Here is a 22,755-nt window from a genome sequence, read left to right as displayed (position 1 = left end):
TTCACCAGACAGGCAACCTCCGGTGCTCGGCTGACTTGCTCTTTCCACTCCTTCAACAGGTTCACATCGTAGGTCTGCTTGGGCTTTTTCTTGTCAGGATGATGGACTTCATATGTGACCAGGCCCATCCATTGGATGATCGTATGCAACATCCTTTTTAGTGTCTGGTTGAAGCTCTCTACCAGTCCATTGGTCAGAGGGTGGTAAGGTGTGGTCCAGATGGCAGTGATGCCCAACAGCTTATAAAACGGCTACAGAAGGTGGGAGGTAAAATTGGTGCCCTGGTCAATCAGGATCTCCTCAGGAATCCCCACTCAGGAGAAGAGCTGAACCAAGGCCCAAAGAACAGCTGGAGCAGTGATGGTGCTGAGTGGGAATGCCTCTGGGAACCTGGTGGCATAAATCACACACAACAAGAATATACTGGTGGCCCCGGCACTCTTTATTAGAGGGCCCACAATGTCCATGGCAACCCTTCAAAAAGGGGTGGAGATGATGGGCAATGGATGGAGGAGAGCTCTGACAGAACTGCAAGTTGGGCATGTCTTTTGACATGTGGTGCAATATGTCTTAATGTCATTGTACATGCTGGGCCAATAAAATCATGAACTGATGCGTAAGAATGTTTTGTGATGACCAAAGTGGCCGGCCCATGGAAGGGTGTGTGCTAAGTGCATTACCAGTGGGTGACAACTAGCAGGGATTACGAGATGCTTGTGGGTGTCAAGTGCATACAACACATCATTTTCAACAATGAACTGTTCTCTTACCCCCAGGTTCACATTGTATTTCTCAACTACTTTAGCAAACACAGGTTTTAAAGACTCATCCTGCCTCAAGTTCACCAATATTCTCAGGTACCCTCCACATTACATCACAATTCACATTCTTGACATCAGGTTCAGGTGACTGTAACTGCTTTTCAAAGCAACGCTGGTGCCTTGACTTTCTTGGCCCTTTGATGTCACCCTCACACAGATTATCATCTAGATTTGGGAGAGGTTGCAAGCCGGCCTTGGCCTGGGACCTAGTGATCACAGGACATGACACATTCTTATTTACATTTTCCCCACAATGATAGTCTACCTCTTGCAAGAGATCCAAGAGAACAGGTAGGTCTGTTCCAAGGATTATGTCCACAGGCAAATTGTCCACAACACCAACAGTCATCAAATACGGCTGTTCATCAAAGCTCACAGTCAATTCTGCTTTGGAGTAGGCATGGCTGTCCCCATGCGCACACACAATGTTTGTTTTCCTACCATAATCCACACATCCAACTGGCACAAAAGACTTTTTCACCAAAGAGATGACACTGCCACTGTCCAATAGTGCAGTTGCCTGCTGGCCATTCAAAGTCACAGTTTTATGGGTTCTCTTTCTAAGACCTCTGTTCTCAGAGACCTCTGCTTCTTGTCTGGGTGCATAACAGAAACCAGTAAGCTTGGTTCTGCATACTGGGCACACAGAAGCTTTGTGGCCTGACTGCTGACAATAACATATCAAGGGCTTACCGACAGATGGCTGGGCTGTAGTGGAGCTGAAGTTACCTCTGATTTCCTGGCTCCTTTCCTCCTTGGCATGCTGGGCATGTGAGGACTGCACAGCTGGTTGGGGCATTGTGCTGGTGAAGTGTGTTGGTCCTCCTCCCCACCATGCATTCAGGAACTGCAGCGCCAGCTTTGCTGCAGAAGATCTGTCCTCAGGTTCACGTTCCTTCACCCAGGTCCTCACATCTGGTGGGAAGACACACAGCAGCTGCTCCAAGATGATCTGCTCCCTGATCTGCTTCTTGAAGAGTTGATCTGGTCAAATCCAGCAGCGGTAGAGACCCCTCAGGTGATAAGTCTCAGTGTTTTCTCCTGCTGGCACTGAAGTAGCATGAAACTGCTGCCTGTATGTCTCAGGTGAAATGTTGAATTTGGTCAGCAGGGCATCTTTTAGGTCTTTGAATCAATGGGTGTTATCTTCATCCATGGCAGTGTAGGCCTCCAACGCCTTCCCAGACAGAAGAGGGACAAGCCGGCAGGCCCACTCAGTTTCCGGCCATTTCCATGCCTTGGTAATGCACTCAAACCGCAGCAGGCAATTTTCAATGTCCTTACCCATTTAATATGGGAGAATCTTAGGCTCAGCAGCATATGGCCTCTGCACCTGCAGCTCCTGGTTGCTGGCATCACAGTCCTCATCGGCAAACAGGGATTGTGATGACTCCCATCTCCGATGTTGCCATGGTACTGATGTTGGCGGTTCCATCTGGGGACTACTTGCTGTCGCTGTACTTGGGGTTTCAGCTGCAGTTGCTGCCTGAGGAACTGGCTGAACTTGCTGCAAGGAGACCCATAAATCATGTAGCTCATGTAGCAAGTCCTCCTCTCATCGCTGTTGGGCTGTGTGAAAGTTTCTCATCAGGGCCAGTAGCTCCTTCCCAGCTGCACTGGGTGGGGCAGGATCAGGTGTGGAGGACCGATCATCAAACCAGGAATGACCAGGTCTGACCACATTCTCCTCAGATGAATTAGAATGCACTGTCTCCCAAGCTGGATTAGGTGGTGGCTGTTCCTGTCCTGCTTACTGCTGAAAGTGTAATCCAATCAGCTGCCTTCTTACAACTAGCCATCCCACTTCTGACACTAAGTGTCATGAGGCTCGATTTCTCCTTTCCAAAAAAACAATTGCGTAGTCGTAATTCCAGTTTTGGTGGTATTTTTTATGCTTGTTTCCAAAGTGCAACAAGAAATAAGTGGGGGAAAATAAATACACACACACACACACACACACACACACACACACACAGACATGCATATAAGAAAAATGCAAAAGTCCATAAAAGGGGGAGAAAAAAATATTTATACACATTACTTCATTGTGGCAGCGGGGGCGTGGTCGAGCATCGGTCTGTGAATGGTGGCAGAATCACTGCACCTGATGTGAATTAACCTGTGTTTGTGTGTCTTCCCCAGTGACCACGCCCTATAAAAGGAGAGAGCAGAGAAAGGGAGCTCTCTCCCGACCAGAATGCATGTGTGTGTGCATGTGAGAGAGTGCCTTGATCAGTCAGAATCTCTTTGGGGATTCCGACTCGGGAGATGACACGGAAGAGCGCTTCTGCAATACTACATGCTGAGATATTGCAAAGAGGCGCTGCTTCCGGATATTGCGTTGCATAGTCCACCAGAACTAAAATAAAGCAATATCCTCGTGTTGACCGATCTAATGGCCCGACGAGATCCATCCCAATTCTTTCAAACAGGGTCTCGATTAATGGCAGAGGGCGCAAAGGCGCTTTTGGAATGGCCACGGGATTTACTAACTGGCATTCGCGGCACGCCGTACACCACCTACGGACATCACCGCAAATCCCTGGCCAACAGAACCGGGCCATTACTTGGGCTAGTGTCTTATCCTGCCCCAAGTGTCCGGCCATGGGATTAAAGTGAGCCACCTGGAATATAAATTCTCGGCGGCTCTTTGGGATTTAAAGCTGTGTTATCGGTTCCTTAGTCTGAGTGTCCTGCGTCACTCGGTATAACCTATCCTTAATAATGGAAAAATAGGGGAAGGACGGGGTGGCGTTTGGCTGGAGTGTTTGACCATCGATTACTCTCACTTGGTCAAATGCATGCCACAGAGTCTCGTCTCACGACTGCTCTAACGGGAAATCTGTGAGGGATTCCGCGAGAGAGGGAGGAGGAGCTTGCTGCTCCTCACTCTGACACAGTGATGAGGTAGACAGCTCTGTGACAGCTGCTCCCACCAATGCCACACCGGGACCTCCCCCCCGCTAAATTATGGCAGGCCCCACTCTTCACTAAATGTGCCATGAATTCCCTAAATCCCGTCCAATCAGTCCCTAAAATTATCAAGTGGGTAAGGCGAGGATTAACCACTGCCTTTACTCTAAATTTCTCCCCTCGAAACAGAACGTGGACTGACACTAAAGGGTAGTTGTGAACATCCCTGTGCACACACAACACCTTCACCAATTGTGCTCTCCCCAATGCCTCGTCTTGCACCAGGCTTTGGTGGATTGAGGTCTGATTACAGCCAGAGTCCACCAAAGCCTTATACGTATCCCCTTGGATACTCACCGGTATGCGATATGCTCTGGCCCGATCGAGGGCGGTCCCTAGCGCATCGGGGATCCAGACCACCGCGCCCACCTCCATTGTCAAGCACTGATGCTGGAGGTGCCCCGGCTCCCCGCAGCGCCAAAATACCCGCCCAGGCTCTCCCTCTGCACCGGTGTTTCGGAGCTCACTCACCTGGGGGGGGAAGACAGACAAAGTAGGAAACGGTAGGGCACCGCAGGTGCGGTGGGCCAGTTGGGGTGGAGCCGGCCCCTGCCTCCGCGGTGGGGTAATGGGGTGAGAACAAGAAACAGAAAGGGAGAGAGAGAAGAGAGGGGAGAAGAAGAGACACGCTGTCCTGCCATCGGAACAGCCGCCATATGGTCCTCTGCCAGCTCGATGGCCTGATCCAGCGACGCTGGGCGATGGCACTGGACCCACTCCGCTGTTCCTTCCGGAAGTCGGGCGATGAGTTGTTCCAGCACCACCAGGTCAATGATTCCCTCAGTGTCACGGTTGTCGGCTCTCAGCCACCGCCGGTAGGCGTCCCAGAGTTGCTGGCCAAATGCGAACGGCTGACTGACCTCCTCCAGGTGCAGTACGTGGAAGCTCTGCCGTTGCTGCTCCAGGGTGCACCCCACACGTTGGAGGACGGCCCTGCCGAGGTCAGCATAGACCAGCCGGCTGTCGGCAGGGAGCTGTAGTACAGCCAACTGCGCCTCACCCGTTAGCAGAGGGAGGAGGCACGCTGCGCGCTGTTCCACCGGCCAACCCCATGCCTCTGCTGCCTGCTCAAAAAGAGCGAGGAAGGCTTCGGGGTTGTCATGCGGACCCATCTTCGTTAGGATGAGGTGGGGAGGGTCCGCGGCGGTGGTGATGGTGGACCCCGCCGACACGAGCAGGTGCCGGAACGCCTGGCGATTTTCCTGCTGTGCCAGCACCAGGGCTTTGAACCGTTGTTCCTGCTCCTTCCGGAGGGCAACCAGCACCTGGTGCTGGCTCTGTTGGGCCAAGGCGAGGGCATGGACCAGGTCCTTGAAGGGGGAGGACTCCATGGGGCTGTCTCCTTCTGCGCTCCGTCCCGGGTTTCGGCACCACTGTAGAACCAGAGCAGGTGGGTGGAGCACAGAAACATGGCAGGCCAGAACTGAGTTCTCAGAAACTTTTTTTTTCCGTTGTATATGTGGCTTTTCAGCTCCTTCACTCTCTCTCACACACACACACACACACACACACACACATGCATTCTGGTCGGGAGAGAGCTCCCTTTCTCTGCGCTCTCTCTCCTTTTATAGGGCGCGGTCACTGGGGAAAACACACAAACACAGGTTAATTCACGTCAGGTGCAGTGTTTCTGCCACTTACCTTCCCTGACTCCGCCCTCCATTCACAGACCGACGCTTGACCATGCCCCCAATGCTACATTAATTTATTGGCAAAGTCTCTCCAGAGATGTTACCTCCTGTGTAATTCCAGCAACTCCTTTCTAGCTTGGAGGTAGCCTCCCTTTTATAGGCCCCAAGCTCCTCTTATACCCATGAAAACCAGCATAATCCATAACAATTTAATCCAGGCATGCTCATCTCATCTCATTTTCATCCACTTATCCGGGGCCGGGTCGCTGAGGCAACAGTCTGAGATGGAAGCCCAAACTTCCCTCTCCCCAGACACCTTGGCCAGCTCCTCGGGAAGAACACTGAGGCGTTCCCAGGCCAGCTGAGAGACATAGTCCCTCCAGCATGTCCTGGGTCTTCCCCAGGGCCTCCTCCCAGAGGGACATGCCTGGAACACCTCCCCAGGGAGGCGTCCAGGAGGCATCCGAAAGAGATGCCCAGCCACCTCAGCTGATTCCTCTCGATGTGGAGGAGCAGCGGCTCTACTCTGAGCTCCTCCCAAGTGACTGTGCTTCTCACCCTATCTCTAAGGGAGCGCCCAGCCACCCTGTGAAGGAAACTCATTTCAGCCACTTGTATCCACGATCTTGTTCTTTCAGTCATTACACAAAGCTCATGACCATAGGTGAGAGTCGGAACGTAGATCAACTGGTAAATCGAGAGCTTCACCTTTTAGCTCAGCTCCTTCACCACGACAGACCGGTAAAGTTACCGCATCACTGTGGAGGCTGCACCAATCCACCTGTCGATCTCACACTCCATCCTTCCCTCACTCATGAACAAGATCCCGAGATACTTAAACTCCTCCACTTGAGGCAGGACTTCTCCACCAACCTGGAGAGTACAAGCCACCCTTTTCCAGTCGAGAACCATGGCCTCGGACTTGGAGGTGCTGATTCTCATCCCAGCTGCTTCACACTCGACTGCAAACCGCCCCAGTGCATGCTGAAGGTCCTGGTTTGAAGAAGCCAACAGGACAACATAATCTGCAAAAAGCAGAGATGAAATCCTGTGGTTCCCAAACAGGATTCCCTCCGGCCCCTGGCTGCACCTAGAAATTGTGCCCATAAAAATTATGGACAGAACCGGTGACATTCCAAGGGAGGCGGGGGACATTGAGTCTGAGTGGACCATGTTCTCTGCCTCCATTGTCGACGCAGCTGTTCGGAGCTGTGGACGCAAGGTCTCCGGTGCCTGTCGTGGCGGCAATCCCCAAACCTGGTGGTGGACACCAGAAGTAAGGGATGCCGTCAAGCTGAAGGAGTCCTATCGGGCCATGTTGGCCTCCGGGACTCCTGAGGCAGCTGACGAGTATCGGCAGGCCAGGCATGCCACAGCTCAGGCAGTTGCGGAGGCAAAAATTCGGAATTGGAAGGAGTTCGGTGAGGCCATGGAGGAGGACTATTGGTCGGCCTCGAAGAAATTCTGGCAAACCTTCCAGTGCCTCAGGAGGGGGAAGCAGTACTCTGCCAACACTGTTTACAGTGCGGGTGGGGAGCTGTTGACCTTGACTGGGGATATTGTCGGGTGGTGGAAGGAATACTTTGAGGATCTCCTCAATCCCACCGTCACGTCTTCCATTGAGGAAGCAGAGGCTGATGACTCAGAGGTGGACTCATCCATTACACAAGCCAAAGTCACTGAGGTGGTTTGCAAGCTCCTTGGTGGCAAGGCACCAGGAGTGGATGAGATCCGCCCTGAGTATCTCAAGTCTCTGGATGTTGTGGGGCTGTCTTGGCTGACATGCCTCTGCAACATCACGTGGCGGTTGGGGACAGTGCCTCTGGAGTGGCAGACCAGGGTGGTGGTCCCTCTTTTTAAGAAAGGGGACTGGAGATTGTGCTCCAATTAAAGGGGAATCACACTTCTCAGCCTCCCCGGGAAGGTTTACTCCAGGGTACTGGAGAGGAGAATTCGGCCGATAGTCGAACCTCGGATCCAGGAGGAACAATGCGGTTTTCGTCCTGGTTGTGGAACACTGGATCAGCTCTATACCCTTCATAGGTTGCTCGAGGGTTCATGGGAGTTTGCCCAACCAGTCCACATGTGCTTTGTGGATCTGGAGAAGGCATTCGACCGTGTCCCTCATGGTATCCTGTGGGGGTGCTTCGGGAGTATGGGGTTCAGGGCTCTTTGCTAAGGGCTGTCTAGTCCCTGTATGAACGGAGCAGGAGTCTGGTTGGCATTGCCGGCAGTAAGTCAGACCTGTTCCCAGTGCATGTTGGACTCCGGCAGGGCTGCCCAGGCATGCCTAATTCTAATTTAAAAAAAAAAAAGAAAGAAAAACATAATTCAGGTCTGAATATCACTCTGACCAATAAAGCCAGTAAGAAATCAACAAAATAAAAAACTACAAAAGCCAATGAGGCTTTTTAAGTGCAACGGTGATGTTCACACTGTTTAAATAAATGCGGTACGGACAGCAGATGAATTATAGAGCGAGGTGGTGAGTAAAACTCAAAGATGATTTTATGGCAAGTAAAGTGGTTATTTAGGAAGGCAAGTGTGCAACCTTGGCAACCTAAAATGACTAATTGACCAGTAAAATTGAAACGGGATGAACAGTGATTATTGTGAGAATGAAAATGGGTTCACTTCAGCTGTGTGTTTTGTGTGTGTGCACCCCGTACCTCATGACAGGCTACTCCATCACACACCCGCACTCTTTTACAATGAAGCTATGCTGTTGTAACATATATACAGAATGTGGTTTGGCATTGTCTTGCTGGGATAAGCAGGGATGTCTGTTAAGAAAGATTTTGCCCACACAGTTTTTCACAAAGTACAAATCCTTACCCAATCCTTGCTTGTGAATGACTGAGTCTTTCCAATTACCAAAGAACCTATTTACCTGTGGAATGTTCCAAACAGGCATTTTTGAGCATTTCAAAACTTTTCCAACATTTTGTTGCCCCTGTTCCAACTTTTTTGGAATATGTTGCAGGCATCAAATTCAGAATCAGTGTATATTTACAAAAAAAAAAATAAAATAAAGTTTTTCAGTTTGAACATTAAATATCTTTTCTTTGTATTAAATTGCATATAGGGTGAAAAGAATTTGTAAATCATTACATTATGTTTTTATTTACATTTTACACAGTGTCCCAACTTTTTTTGAGGGATGTAGTTACTTCTATATTAGTGACCTGCTTTGCTGAATATGTCTTAGCTGTTACACTGATGCCTTGTACAGAAACAGCTATGGACAAAGGTATCAAACAGGGTCTGCCAAACTAGGAGATACTAACCCATGTAGGATTATTTTGAAATGTTACTGGGAATTTAAATGAAGGATTTAATGACTTTATTTTTCCCACAATCCTGACACACTCCTAAACATAGTCTAAAACTTCTGGCTGACTCAAACAGGTTTTCCTCCAGAATTGCCCTGTATTTAGTGGCATTCATCTTTCCTTCAATCCTGACCAGCTTTCCTGTCCCTGCAGATGAAAAATATTCCCACAGTACAATGCTGCCACTACCATGCTTCACTGTAGGAATGGTGTTCTCAGGGTATTGGGTTTGCACCACACATGTCATTTCCCATGTTGACCAAAAAGATCAATTTTAGTCTCATTTGACCAGAGAATCATCTTCCATGTGTTTAGGGAGTCTGCCGCATGCTGTTGGGCAAACTCCAAATGTGTTTTCTTCAGCAATGGCTTTTTTTCTGGCCACTCTTCCATAAAGCCCCACTCTGTGGAGTGTATGGCTTAAAGTGGTCCTATGGACAGATACTCCCATCTCCGCTGTGGATCTTTGCAGCTCCTTCAGTGTTATCTTTGATGTCTTTGTTGCATCTCTGATTAATGCACTCCTTGCTCAGTCTGTGAATTTTGGTGGGCAGCCTTCTCTTGTCAGGCTTGTAGTGGTGCCATATTCTTTCCATTTTGCTATAATGGAGCTCCCTGGGATATTCAAAGTTTGATTTTTTTTATAACCCAACCCTGATCTATACTTCTTCAGAACTTTGTCTCTGACCTGTTTGGGTGCTCCTTGGTTTTCATGTTGCTTGCTTAGTCGTGTTGCAGAGTCAGGATCCTTCCAGAACAGGTTGATTTATACAGACATCATGTGACAGATCATGTGACACTTTGATTGCACACAGGTGGATCTTAATCAACTTTTGTGACTTAGGAAGTGAATTAGTCGGACCAGCTCTTATTTAGGGGTTTCATACGAAAGGGGATGAATACCTATGCACACGCCAGATTTCTGTTTTTTTCATTTTAATTATTGTTTGTGTCACAATATAACAATTTTCACCTTTAAAGTGGTAGGCATGTTGTGTAAATCAAATGGTGTGAACCCCACAAAAAATCAATTTTAATTCTATCTTGTAATGCACCCCCCAAAACAAACAAACAAACAAACAAACAAACAAACAAACATCAAGGAGGATGAATACTTTTGCAAGACACTGTACATGCACACACAAGGGAGCAATGAGTGCACACACACATACCCAGAGCAGTGGGCAGTTATGCTACAGCACCTGGGGAGCAGTTGGGGGTTTGGTGCCTTACTCAAAGGCACTTCAGCCATGATACAGAGGGAGGGGAAAGTGGTGTTCATTCACTCAGCTCCCCTCCCATTTTCCTGCCAGTTCCAGGAATCGAATCCGTGACCATTTGGGCCCAAGGCTGTTTCTCAGGCAGTGGGTGCCCCCATACTTTCATTATTGTACTGTATGTTGAGTGCTATCAATCAAAAGCTTGATAAGTATTCAATATATGGCTCCTGGCAATGTCAGATTTTTGGAGTAGTGTCCTGAATTGATCTGGGTTGTGTCTTGTGGTCATTCTGTGTGTGTGTGTGTGTGTGCGTGTGTGTGTGTGTGTGTGTGTGTGTGTGTGTGTGTGTGTGTGTGTGAGATCATTTTTGCTTGCTTGTGTGTGTCATCTGACTGCAATGTTTGCTTTAAGTGACCGAGTGAATTTGAGTTTTGAGTCAACTTTGCTTTGACTGTTTACCTTGGGGCTGGAAGTCTGGGATTTGAACAGATGAGTGAGATGGTATATTGTGTTTAAATTTTTTGAGAAAATAAGGAAACATTCAGTTAAATGTGTCTCAGCAATTGAGAAAAACTGTAATAAAAACAGTAACTGTTTACAAACCAGGGTAATGCAGTGGTTAGCACTTTCGCCTCCCAGCAAGAAGCTTCTGGGTTTGAACCTCATGGCCAACTGTGGCCTTTCTGTGTGGAGTTTGCATGTTCTCCCTGTGCCTGTGTGGGTTTCCTCTAGGTGCTCTGGTTTCCTCTCACAGCCCAAACACCTTGAGATTAGGTCAACTGGCTACTCTAAATTGCCAATAGGTGTGAGTGTGAATGGTTGTTCATCTCTGTGTTAGCCCTGCAATAGATTGGCGACCTGCACAGGGTGGACCCTGCCTCCCACTTGAAGTCAGCTGGGATTGGCTCCAGGTTCCCTGCGACCCTGACATTTAAGTGTTATAGATGATGGATGGATGTTTGAAAACCTAGCCACTTACAGTGGCATGCAAAAGTTTGGGCACCCTTACTGAAAATGTCTGTTACTGTGAATAGTTAAGTGAGCAGAAGATGAACTGATCACCAAAAGGCATAAAGGTACCTGTAAAGATGACACATTTCTTTTCAGCATTTTCTGCAAGATTTGTCTCTTATTTTTTGTTTTGTGCAATTGGAGAGAGAAAACAGAAAAGGAACACCATGCAAAAGTTTGGGCACCCCAATACGTTTGAGTTCTCAGGTAACTTTTACCAAGGTTCCAGACCTTAATTAGCTTATTGAGCTGTGGCTTGTTCAAATTCTTCATTAGGAAAGGTCAGATGATGCAGATTTCAAAGCTGTATAAATTCTCTGACTCCTCAAACTTGTCCCTAAAATCAACAGCCATGGGCTCCTCTAAGCAACTCCCTCGCATTCTGAATAATGAAATAATTGATGCTCACAAAGCAGGAGAAGGCTACAAGAATGTAGCAAAGAGTTTTCAGGTAGCTGTTTCCTCAGATTGTAATGTTATTAAGAAATGGCAGTTAACAGAAACAGTGGAGATCAAGGTGAGGTCCGGAAGATGAAGAAAACTTTCTGAAAGAACTGCTCATTGGATTGCTAGAAAGGCAAACAAAAAACCCTGTTTGACTGCAAAAGACCTTCAGAAGGATTTAGCAGACACTGGAGTGGTGGTGCACTGTTCTACTATGCAGCGACACCTGAACAAATATGACCTTCATGGGAGAGTCATCAGAAGAAAACCATTCCTGCATCCTAGCCACAAAATTCAGCATCTGAAGTTTACAAATGAACATCTAAATAAGCCTGATGCATTTTGGAAACAAGTCCTGTGGACTGATGAAATCAAAATAGAACTTTTTGGCCACAATGTGCAAAGGTACAGTGGTGCTTGAAAGTTTGTAAACCCTTTAGAATTTTCTATATTTCTGCATAAATATGACCTAAAACAACATCAGATTTTTACACAAGTCCTAAAAGTAGATAAAGAGAACCCAGTTAAACAAATGAGACAAAAATATTATACTTGGCCATTTATTTATTGAATAAAATGATCCAATATTACATATCTGTGAATGGCAAAAGTATGTGAACCTTTGCTTTCAGTATCTGGTGTGACCCCCTTGTGCAGCAATAACTGAAACTAAATGTTTCCAGTAACTGTTGATCAGTCCTGCACACCGGCTTGGAGGAATTTTAGCCCATTTCTCCGTACAGAACAGCTTCAACTCTGGGATGCTGGTGGGTTTCCTCACATGAACTGCTTGCTTCAGGTCCTTCCACAACATTTCGATTGGATTAAGGTCAGGACTTTGACGTGGCCATTCCAAAACATTCACTTTATTCTTCTTTAACCATTCTTTGGTAGAACGACTTGTGTGCTTAGGGTCGTTGTCTTGCTGCATGACCCACCTTCTCTTGAGATTCAGTTCATGGACAGATGTCCTGACATTTTCCTTTAGAATTCGCTGGTATAATTCAGAATTCATTGTTCCATCAATGATGGCAAGCCATCCTGGCCCAGATGCAGCAAAACAGGCCCAAACCATGATACTACCACCATCATGTTTCACAGATGGGATAAGGTTCTTATGCTGGAATGCAGTGTTTTCCTTTCTCCAAACATAACGCTTCTCATTTAAACCAAAACGTTCTATTTTGGTCTCATCCATCCATAAAACATTTTTCCAATAGCCTTCTGGCTTGTCCACATAATCTTTAGCAAACTGCAGATGAGCAGCAATGTTCTTTTTGGAGAGCAATGGCTTTCTCCTTGCAACCCTACCATGCACACCATTGTTGTTCAGTGTTCTCCTCATGGTGGACTCATGAACATTAACATTAGCCAATATGAGAGAGGCCTTCAGTTGCTTAGAAGTTACCCTGGGGTCCTTTGTGACCTCGCCGACTATTACACGCCTTGCTCTTGGAGTGATCTTTATTGGTTGACCACTTCTGGGGAGGGTAACAATGGTCTTGAATTTCCTCCATTTGTACACAATCTGTCTGACTGTGGATTGGTGGAGTTCAAACTCTTAAGAGATGGTTTTCTAACCTTTTCCAGCCTGATGAGCATCAACAACGCTTTTTATGAGGTCCTCAGAAATCTCCTTTGTTCGTTCCATGATACACTTCCACAAACATGTGTTGTGAAGATCAGACTTTGATAAATCCCTGTTCTTTCAATAAAACAGGGTGCTCACTCACACCTGATTGTCATCCCATTGATTTGAAAACACCTGACTCTAATTTCACCTTCAAATTAACTGCTAATCCTCGAGGCTCACATACTTTTGCCACTCACAGATATGTAATATTGGATCATTTTCCTCAATAAATAAATGACCAAGTATAATATTTGTGTCATTTGTTTAACTGGGTTCTCTTGATCTACTTTTAGGACTTGTGTGAAAATCTGCTGATGTTTTAGGTCATATTTATGCAGAAATATAGAAAATTCTAAAGGGTTCACAAACTTTCAAGCACCACTGTATATTTGGAGAAAAAAGGGTGCCAAATTCCAGGAAAAGAACACCTCTCCAACTCTGAAGCATGGGTGTGGATCGATCATGCTTTGGGGTTGTGTTGCAGCCAGTGGCACAGGGCACATTTCATTGGTTGAGGGAAGCATGGATTTGAATTAATACCAGCAAATTCTGGAAGCAAATATCACACCATCTGTAAAAAAAAAAAGTTGAAGTTAAAAAGAGGATGGGTCCTACAATAAAACGATGATCCAAAACACACCTCAAAATCTACAGTGGAGTACCTCAAGACGCACAAGCTGAATGTTTTGCCATGGCCCTCACAGTCCCCTGACCTAAACATCATTGAAAATCTGTGGATAGATCTCAAAAGAGCAGTGCATGCAAGACAGCCCAAGAAACTTGTAAAACTGGAAGCCTTTTGCAAGGACGAATGTGTGAAAATCTCCCAGATAAGAACTGAAAGATTATTAGCTGGCTACAAAAAGTGTTTACAAGCTGTGATACTTGCCAAAGGGGGTGTTACTAAGTGATGACCATGCAGAGTGCCCAAACTTTTGTTTCAGGTCCTTTTCCTTTTTTGTCATTTTGAAAATGTAAAAGATGAAAATAAATTGTTTTTGTTTAAAATATAAAGGGAATGAGTCATCTTTAACTTTATGCCTTTTGGAGATCATTTCATCTTCAACTTGCTTAACTGTTCACAGTAACAGCAATTTTGACTAGGGATGCCCAAACTTTTGCATACCACTGTAGCTATTGTCCTTTCTTCTTCTTCCTTCGAACTTGCTGGAGTTATGTACTTCTGTCTTCTCATAGCTAATTGCTAAGATGTCTATGTATACTGTCAGCTGTTGAATTGACCCTGCATTCCTTATATCCAGTGTCAAAATAAATCTTTCACCCAGTACTCAGTAACTGTGACAGACAATAATAAGCACAATAAACTGTTAAGGTTTATAACACTGCTGTGATGTTGTCCATGATAATATCAAGTAATTACATCACTAGAAAATATGTTGAACAAGTCTTTAATAATATATCTGATTGTTAGTTAGAATGTTAGTTTCCTGTTAAAGTTGCTTGCAATAACATACTTCTGACAGAGAGATCTCAAAATTCCCAAAAGATACAGTGGGGCAAAAAAGTATTTAGTCAGTCACCAATTGTGCAAGTTCTCCCACTTAAAAAGATGAGAGAGGGCTGTAATTTTCATCATAGGTATACCTCAATTATGAGAGACAAAATGAGAAAAAAAAATCCAGAAAATCACATTGTCTGATTTTTAAAGAATTTATTTGCAAATTATGGCAGAAAATAAGTATTTGGTCAATAACAAAAGTTCATCTCAATACTTTGTTATATACCCTTTGTTGGCAATGACAGAGGTCAAACGTTTTCTGTAAGTCTTCACAAGGTTTTCACACACTGTTGCTGGTATTTTGGCCCATTCCTCCATGCAGATCTCTAGAGCAGTGATGTTTTGGGGCTGTTGCTGGGCAACACAGATTTTCAACTCCCTCCAAAGATTTTCTATGGGGTTGAGATCTGGAGACTGGCTAGGCCACTCCAGGACCTTGAAATGCTTCTTACAAAGCCACTCCTTCATTGCCCGGGTGGTGTGTTTGGGATCATTGTCATGCTGAAAGACCCAGCCACGTTTCATCTTCAATGCCCTTGCTGATGGAAGGAGGTTTTCACTCAAAAATCTCATGATACATGGCCCCATTCATTCTTTCCTTTACACGGATCAGTCGTCCTGGTCCCTTTGCAGAAAAACAGCCCCAAAGCATGATGTTTCCACCCCCATGCTTCACAGTAGGTATGCAACTCAGCATTCTTTCTCCTCCAAACACGACAAGTTGAGTTTTTACCAAAAAGTTCTATTTTGGTTTCATCTGACCATATGACATTCTCCCAATCCTCTTCTGGATCATCCAAATGCTCTCTAGCAAACTTCAGATGGGCCTGGACATGTACTGGCTTAAGCAGGGGGACACGTCTGGCACTGCAGGATTTGAGTCCCTGGCGGCATAGTGTGTTACTGATGGTAGCCTTTGTTACTTTGGTCCCAGCTCTCTGCAGGTCATTCACTAGGTCCCCCTTTGTGGTTCTGGGATTTTTGCTCACTGTTCTTGTGATCATTTTGACCCCACGGGGTGAGATCTTGCATGGAAGCCCAGATCGAAGGAGATTATCAGTGGTCTTGTATGTCCTCCATTTTCTAATAATTGCTCCCACAGTTGATTTATTCACACCAAGCTGCTTACCTATTGCAGATTCAGCCTTCCCAGCCTGGTGCAGGTCTACAATTTTGTTTCTGGTGTCCTTTGACAGCTCTTTGGTCTTGGCCATAGTGGAGTTTGGAGTGTGACTGTTTGAGGTTGTGGACAGGTGTCTTTTATACTGATAACGAGTTCAAACAGGTGCCATTAATACAGGTAATGAGTGGAGGACAGAGGAGCCTCTTAAAGAAGAAGTTACAGCTCTGTGAGAGCCAGAAATCTTGCTTGTTTGTAGGTGACCAAATACTTATTTTACAGAGGAATTTACCAATTAATTCATTAAAAATCCTACAATGTGATTTCCTGGATTCTTTCCCCCCATTCTGTCTCTCACAGTTGAAGTGTACCTATGATGAAAATTACAGGCCTCTCTCATCTTTTTAAGTTCGAGAACTTGCACAATTGGTAGCTGACTAAATACTTTTTTGCCCCACTGTAAGTGGATGCTTTAAGAACAACTTTTTAAAAATCAGATTATTCTGAAGAGAGGATTTTCTACTCAAGAAATGTCATGAAACAGTGATGTCCAAAACATTAATACTTGATTAGCTGATTGGCATTAAACTTAAACTGATGTGAGGTGTAGTGTTTCTTACTTACCCTGATGTCACCCTCCCCGCCATCAAACAGCCCTTGACATTTTAGGTTGTAGCCTGCCGACCAGGTTGCTGAAATAAGCTACCACACACACACACACACACACACACACACACACACACACAAAAGAGAGAGAGAGAGAGAGAGAGAGATATTGAAGCATTCTCTGCAAGTGCTAAAAATTGTTGAACACATTAAAGTACTAATGGAGGAGTTTTTGGATATGACAAAGAGGGAAAGCCCCACTTTCATTTTCTTTTTTTAATACAATGTCTCTCTCCTCTCTTCTTTATCTGCCATGTGTCACAGCATTTTTGCTTGTCTGTGTACAAGCCTTGTGTGATGCTGTCATTCAATCCTCTGAGTAGAAAAATCTCTTCAGATAAAATTACACATTTGTCTCACAATCCTTGTGTCAGGACCTTCCATTAGCATAAACCATCAGTTGTCTCACCTGCCAAGGATTTTTGCATTTAGAACCCAAAGCAGGAAGAAAGAGAGGCGAAGGGAGAAGCCAAGACATGTCGCAGAAACAGAAAGTGTCACTGAAACAGAAGAAGAAAGGCTCTTAGGACACTTTGTGAAGACAACCAGCAGAAACTTGTGGAGATCAGGGATTGACTGCAAAGAGCTCCAGATCGCCTGCGAATCCTGGGGCTGACTAAGGAAACTGAAGCTTTGTCTGCTCGACTGGGTTCTGTGAACTTTGTGTCTCAGACTGAAACCTCTATGGAGTTGGGGAATCCCTCTGCACCTGCAGCTTCCGGGGACTAGAGAACAAAGTGTTCTGCTGATTAGAGAACAGAGTGTCTCTTGTCTGTTTAAACAAAATTGAGCATAGGATCGTTCTGGCAGGCTATAAAGTCAAGCTCAGCCCTCAATCCCAGCTACATCAGTTGACTGCAGCTGATCTCAAGCCAACCCACATCAGCTGTCAGCTCAGCTGATTCCCCTCTATGCATTCTATTGTCATATCTTTCATAGGGTACCCTATTTAAGCTACTTTAACCTGCTTACCTTTGCTGCTTCCTCTACAAGCCATTTTGCAAGACAGCACCATTTCCATTCGTCGGAGCTCTCATTTGGCAAGTAGAAGTCTTCTGCTCCAAGGATTAATTAATGGCCTGTGCCCAGGATCCTAGAAATCCTGTTAACCCTCTGGGGCTAAGAACTTCGCCGGCGAAGCTTGACAGGTTTAGAATGAGGTCATGTATTTGGATTAATATCTTCATGAATTTTTATCATATAAGCATGATAAGCATATCGACAGAAACTTTACACTTTCCTATGTGCCCGCTGCCAACTAATATTATTGTTTTTTAATTACCTAAATTAGGTGAAACATAAAACTTGTCACCTTACCCAGTCACACTGGCATCGGAGTGCTGAGCACCCATTTACGCATTCATAAAAGACCATCATGCTGTTACCATGTGAATAATCACTTTCACGCTTTCAGTTTCAATTGGTTTCTCTTTCACAGTGGGAACACCCACCGTAAACAGGATAAAATATGTCAGCCACAGTTTAGGCTACCTGTTTGGAGGTAAAACTTGTTGCAAGATGGCATGCAGATTTGTGAGATGGCGCTTCGGATGATTCAGGACAGTGATTCAATTTCAGTGGTTCATCGGATCTTGAAAACTGCGACACTGGTGAGTGGTATCATTTTGATCTTTGACTTGATCCAGCCAAAGATCAACTCGAGTAAGCGTAAATATTTCTTCTATTCCTTATTAACGTCAGTTGATATGCATGCATTTTAGTGCATCCACAGAAAAATGACTGAGCAATTTTTCTAGAGTTAAAAGTATTTTTCTCAAAGAGAGTTAATTTTGCTCTAGTTTGAGTTTAGAGAGTAATATTTGGAGTGAGAGTGGGAGCAAAATTACAGAGTAATTGTGTAACAGAGTAATAGAGTTGGTTGTGTCTCTGAACTGAGTAAAATAGTACAAGAGTTAATTTCAAGACACACTAAATAGAGCAAAACTTTTAAAAAATAACAGATAAATGAAGTCTATTGTAAAAAGCTGTTTTAGAACTGTGTTGGAATGTGTGAAAAAACATTACCTTACCTTGCATAATAAACCCAGCTCCTCCATCATTCAATTTCAACCTGAAAGAACCAAGCTGGAAAGAGATCCAACAGGTCATTAAGGCAGCAAGATCAGCCTCTGCCCCAGGACCGAGCAGAGTACCATACAGCATGTATAAACGCTGCCCAAGACTCCTCCACCAGCTTTGGCAGATGCTGAAGGTGATTTGGAGGAAAGGAAGAGTTGCCAACCAGTGGAGATGCACTGAAGGCATCTGGATCCCCAAAGAGGAGAACTCTAAAAGCCATTGGGCAGTTTTAGAACCATCTCACTGCGCAGCACAGAAGGCAAGATATTTTTCAGCATCCTGTCTCAATGGCTGGCAGGGTTTCTCCTTAAGAACAACTACATTGATTGTTAATTAATTGCATTGAGTTAAATCTGCTCCACTGATTTGGACAATCAAGATTGGAGTTTGCCAAAAGGCATGTAGAGGACTCTCAAACCATGAGAAACAAGATTCTCTGGGCTGATGAAACCAAAATTGAACTTTTTGGCCTGAATACCTAACATCACGTCTGGTGGAAACCAGGCACCGCTCATCACCTGGCTAATGCCATCCCTACAGTGAAGCATGGCAGTGGCAGCATCATGATGTGGGGATGTTTTTCAGTAGTGGGAACAGGGTGACTAGTCCTGATACAGGGAAAGATGAATGCAGCCAAGTACACTGAGATCCTTGAAGAAAACCTGCTCCAGAGCGCTCTGGACCTCAGATGGGGGCGAAGGTTTACCTTCCATCATGACAACGACCCAAAGCACACAGCCAAGAGAATAAAGGAGTGGCTTTGGAGAAAGTCTGTGAATATCCTTGAGTGGCCCAGCCAGAGCCAAGACCTGAATCCAATTGAACATCTGTGGAAGGAGCTGAAAATGGCTATGTACTGATGCTCCCCATCCAACCTGATGGAGCTTGCAAGGATATGCCAAGAGGAATGGGCAAAAATGTCCAGAAACAAGTGTGCCAAGCTCGTAGCTTCTTTCCCAAGACACCTTGAAGCTGTAATTGCTGCCAAAGGTGCATCAACTAAGTATTAGGCTAAGATTGTGTACAGATATGTAACCCCTAAATAACCTATTTTTGTCAGTAAAATAAAATTGCATATTTTCTAAAAACCTGCTTTCACTTTGTCATTATGGGCTATTTTGTGTAGAATTTTGTGACAATAATGAAAATCTATTGTAGAATAAGTCTAACATAATAAAACATGGAGAAGGTGAAAGGGGTGTTGTCAAAGGGCAAGCACTTACGGATGTATGTACAGATGAAGGCGGGAAGCAAACTGTCAACAAAGCCAAAACGAGAGATTGGAATCGTGGTCAGTAAACTAGTGAGGGTCAGGCAATTGGTGAACAACATAGAAGAGAGAAGATGAAAGGGAATGCAAAGAGTCAAAAATCGAGACACAGTCAGAAATAACAAGGCTTGGTATGAACTGGTAGAGCAGATCAATACTTTGCACTGGAGTAGTGTGGGAAAGTGGCTTAAGTAGGGAGAGTGGTGATTAGGAGAATGCGTGTCAGCTGTATGCAGTAATCGGGAGACAGAGGGCGCTGTGAACCTTGGGGATTGTACAACCCCGATTCCAAAAAAGTTGGGACAAAGTGCAAATTGTAAATAAAAACGGAATGCAATAATTTACAAATCTCAAAAACTGATATTGTATTCACAATAGAACATAGACAACATATCAAATGTTGAAAGTGAGACATTTTGAAATTTCATGCCAAATGTTGGCTCATTTGAAATTTCATGACAGCAACACATCTCAAAAAAGTTGGGACAGGGGCAATAAGAGGCTGGAAAAGTTAAAGGTACAAAAAAGGAACAGCTGGAGGACCAAATTGCAACTCATTAGGTCAATTGGCGATAGGTCATTAACATGACTGGGTATAAAAAGAGCATCTTGGAGTGGCAGCAGCTCTCAGAAGTAAAGATGGGAAGAGGATCACCAATCCCCCTAATTCTGCGCCGACAAATAGTGGAGCAATATCAGAAAGGAGTTCGACAGTGTAAAATTGCAAGGAGTTTGAACATATCATCATCATCATCTACAGTGCATAAGGGCTCTGTCTTGGGACCCTTATTATTTGTAATATACATCCTTCCTCTTGGCCACACAATACAGCATTATGGGCTTAACTTTCACTGTTATGCAGATGACACCCAAATTTATATTCAAACCAAACCCTCTTACCCACTCCCTCCATCCAATCTCGTCAACTGTCTAAATGCAGTTAACAACTGGATGGTGCAGAACTTTCTTAAATTAAATCAAGACAAAACAGAAGCCATCCTTATTTCCACCCCTTCTATCTTGAAAAAACTGGAGCACTCACAGCTATCTGTTCCTGGTTATTTCACCTCCACTACTGTTGAAGTAAGAAATTTGGGTGTTATTCTGGACTCTACTCTCTCTTTTGATTCACACATTAAAAGTATCACTAAAACAGCTTTTTTTCACCTGAAAAGTCTCTCCAAACTCCGTCCCTCCTTGACTTCATCTGCAGCTGAAACGCTTATACATGCTTTTGTCACCTCAAGACTGGACTACTGCAATGCCCTGCTCGATGGCATCCCAGCCAAAGGGACTAAATAGGCTGCAATATGTCCAAAACTCAGCTGCTAGGGTACTCACTCACACCAGGCCCTGGGATCATATCACTCCTATTCTATATAACCTGCACTGGCTCCCAGTTAAATACCGCATTCAGTACAAAATTATCTTACTTGTTTACAAATCCCTACATAAGCTGGCCCCTCCCTATTTATCAAATCTCCTAACTCCATATCAGTTACCTTTAAATCTTCACTCCACAGATGCCCACCTATTAGCAGTCCCTTACTCTCGGCTCTGTTCTATGGGTGACAGGGCTTTCAGTGTAAATGGCCCTAAGCTGTGGAATGCCCTGCCACTAGTGTTGCGCCAATGCTCAACACTGTCCTCTTTCAAAAAACAGCTAAAAACACATCTCTTTAGCTGGGCTTTTTCTCTTTGATTTTTAATAACATTGTTATTATTATTATTGAGTTCTTATTATTTTATTATTGTTGTTATTTTATTGTTCTGCTTTTATTGTTTGTTTTTTTTACTGCTCAGTGTCCTTGGGTACCTTGAAAGGTGCTTAGAAATAAAATGTATTATTATTATTATTATTATTATTATTATAATCAAAAGATTCAGAGAATCTGGAAGAATCTCTGTGCGTAAGGGTCAAGGCCAGAAAACCATACTGGGTGCCCGTGATCTTCGGGCCCTTAGACAGCACTGCATCACATACAGGCAAGCTTCTGTATTGGAAATCACAAAATGGGCTCAGGAATATTTCCAGAGAACATTATCTGTGAACACAATTCACCGTGCCATCCGCCGTTGCCAGCTAAAACTCTATAGTTCAAAGAAGAAGCTGTATCTAAACATGATCCAGAAGCGCAGACGTCTTCTCTGGGCCAAGGCTCATTTAAAATGGACTGTGGCAAAGTGGAAAACTGTTCTGTGGTCAGACGAATCAAAATTTGAAGTTCTTTATGGAAATCAGGGACGCCGTGTCATTCGGACTAAAGTGGAGAAGGACGACCCAAGTTGTTATCAGCGCTCAGTTCAGAAGCCTGCATCTCTGATGGTATGGGGTTGCATTAGTGTGTGTGGCATGGGCAGCTTACACATCTGGAAAGACACCATCAATGCTGAAAGTATATCCAGGTTCTAGAGCAACATATGCTCCCATCCAGACGACGTCTCTTTCAGGGAAGACCTTGCATTTTCCAACATAACAATGCCAAACCACATACTGCATCAATTACAGCATCATGGCTGCGTAGAAGAAGGGTCCAGGTACTGAACTGGCCAGGCTGCAGTCCAGATCTTTCACCCATAGAAAACATTTGGCGCATCATAAAATGGAAGATACAACAAAAAAGACCTAAGACAGTTGAGCAACTAGAATCCTACATTAGACAAGAATGGGTTAACATTCCTATCCCTAAATTTGAGCAACTTGTCTCCTCAGTCCCCAGACATTTACAGACTGTTGTAAAGAGAAAAGGGGATGTCTCACAGTGGTAAACATGGCCTTGTCCCAACTTTTTTGAGATGTGTTTTTGTCATGAAATTTAAAATCACCTAATTTTTCTCTTTAAATTATACATTTTCTCAGTTTGAACATTTGATATGTCATCTATGTTCTATTCTGAATAAAATATGGAATTTTGAAACTTCCACATCATTGCATTCCGTTTTTATTTACAATTTGTACTTTGTCCCAACTTTTTTGGAATCAGGGTTGTAGTTCAGGGTATATCTATGTTTGTAGTCAGAGTGTTCTCAGCAGG

General features: G+C 44.6%; 1 protein-coding gene across 1 annotated transcript in view; it reads right to left on the bottom strand.

Annotated features, from left to right (window-relative positions):
• Positions 1 to 22,755, bottom strand: part of elovl2 (ELOVL fatty acid elongase 2) — a 156,129-nt gene that overhangs the window by 110,702 nt on the left and 22,672 nt on the right. Inside the window, exon 4 of the mRNA XM_060900081.1 lies at positions 16,330 to 16,407. Coding sequence (XP_060756064.1) covers positions 16,330 to 16,407 — 78 coding nt within the window. The remainder of the gene's footprint in view (positions 1 to 16,329; positions 16,408 to 22,755) is intronic.

The sequence above is a fragment of the Neoarius graeffei genome, chromosome 19 (genome assembly GCF_027579695.1).
Source record: "Neoarius graeffei isolate fNeoGra1 chromosome 19, fNeoGra1.pri, whole genome shotgun sequence".
NCBI lineage: Eukaryota > Metazoa > Chordata > Actinopteri > Siluriformes > Ariidae > Neoarius > Neoarius graeffei.
This window is presented reverse-complemented; position numbering and strand designations above follow the sequence as displayed.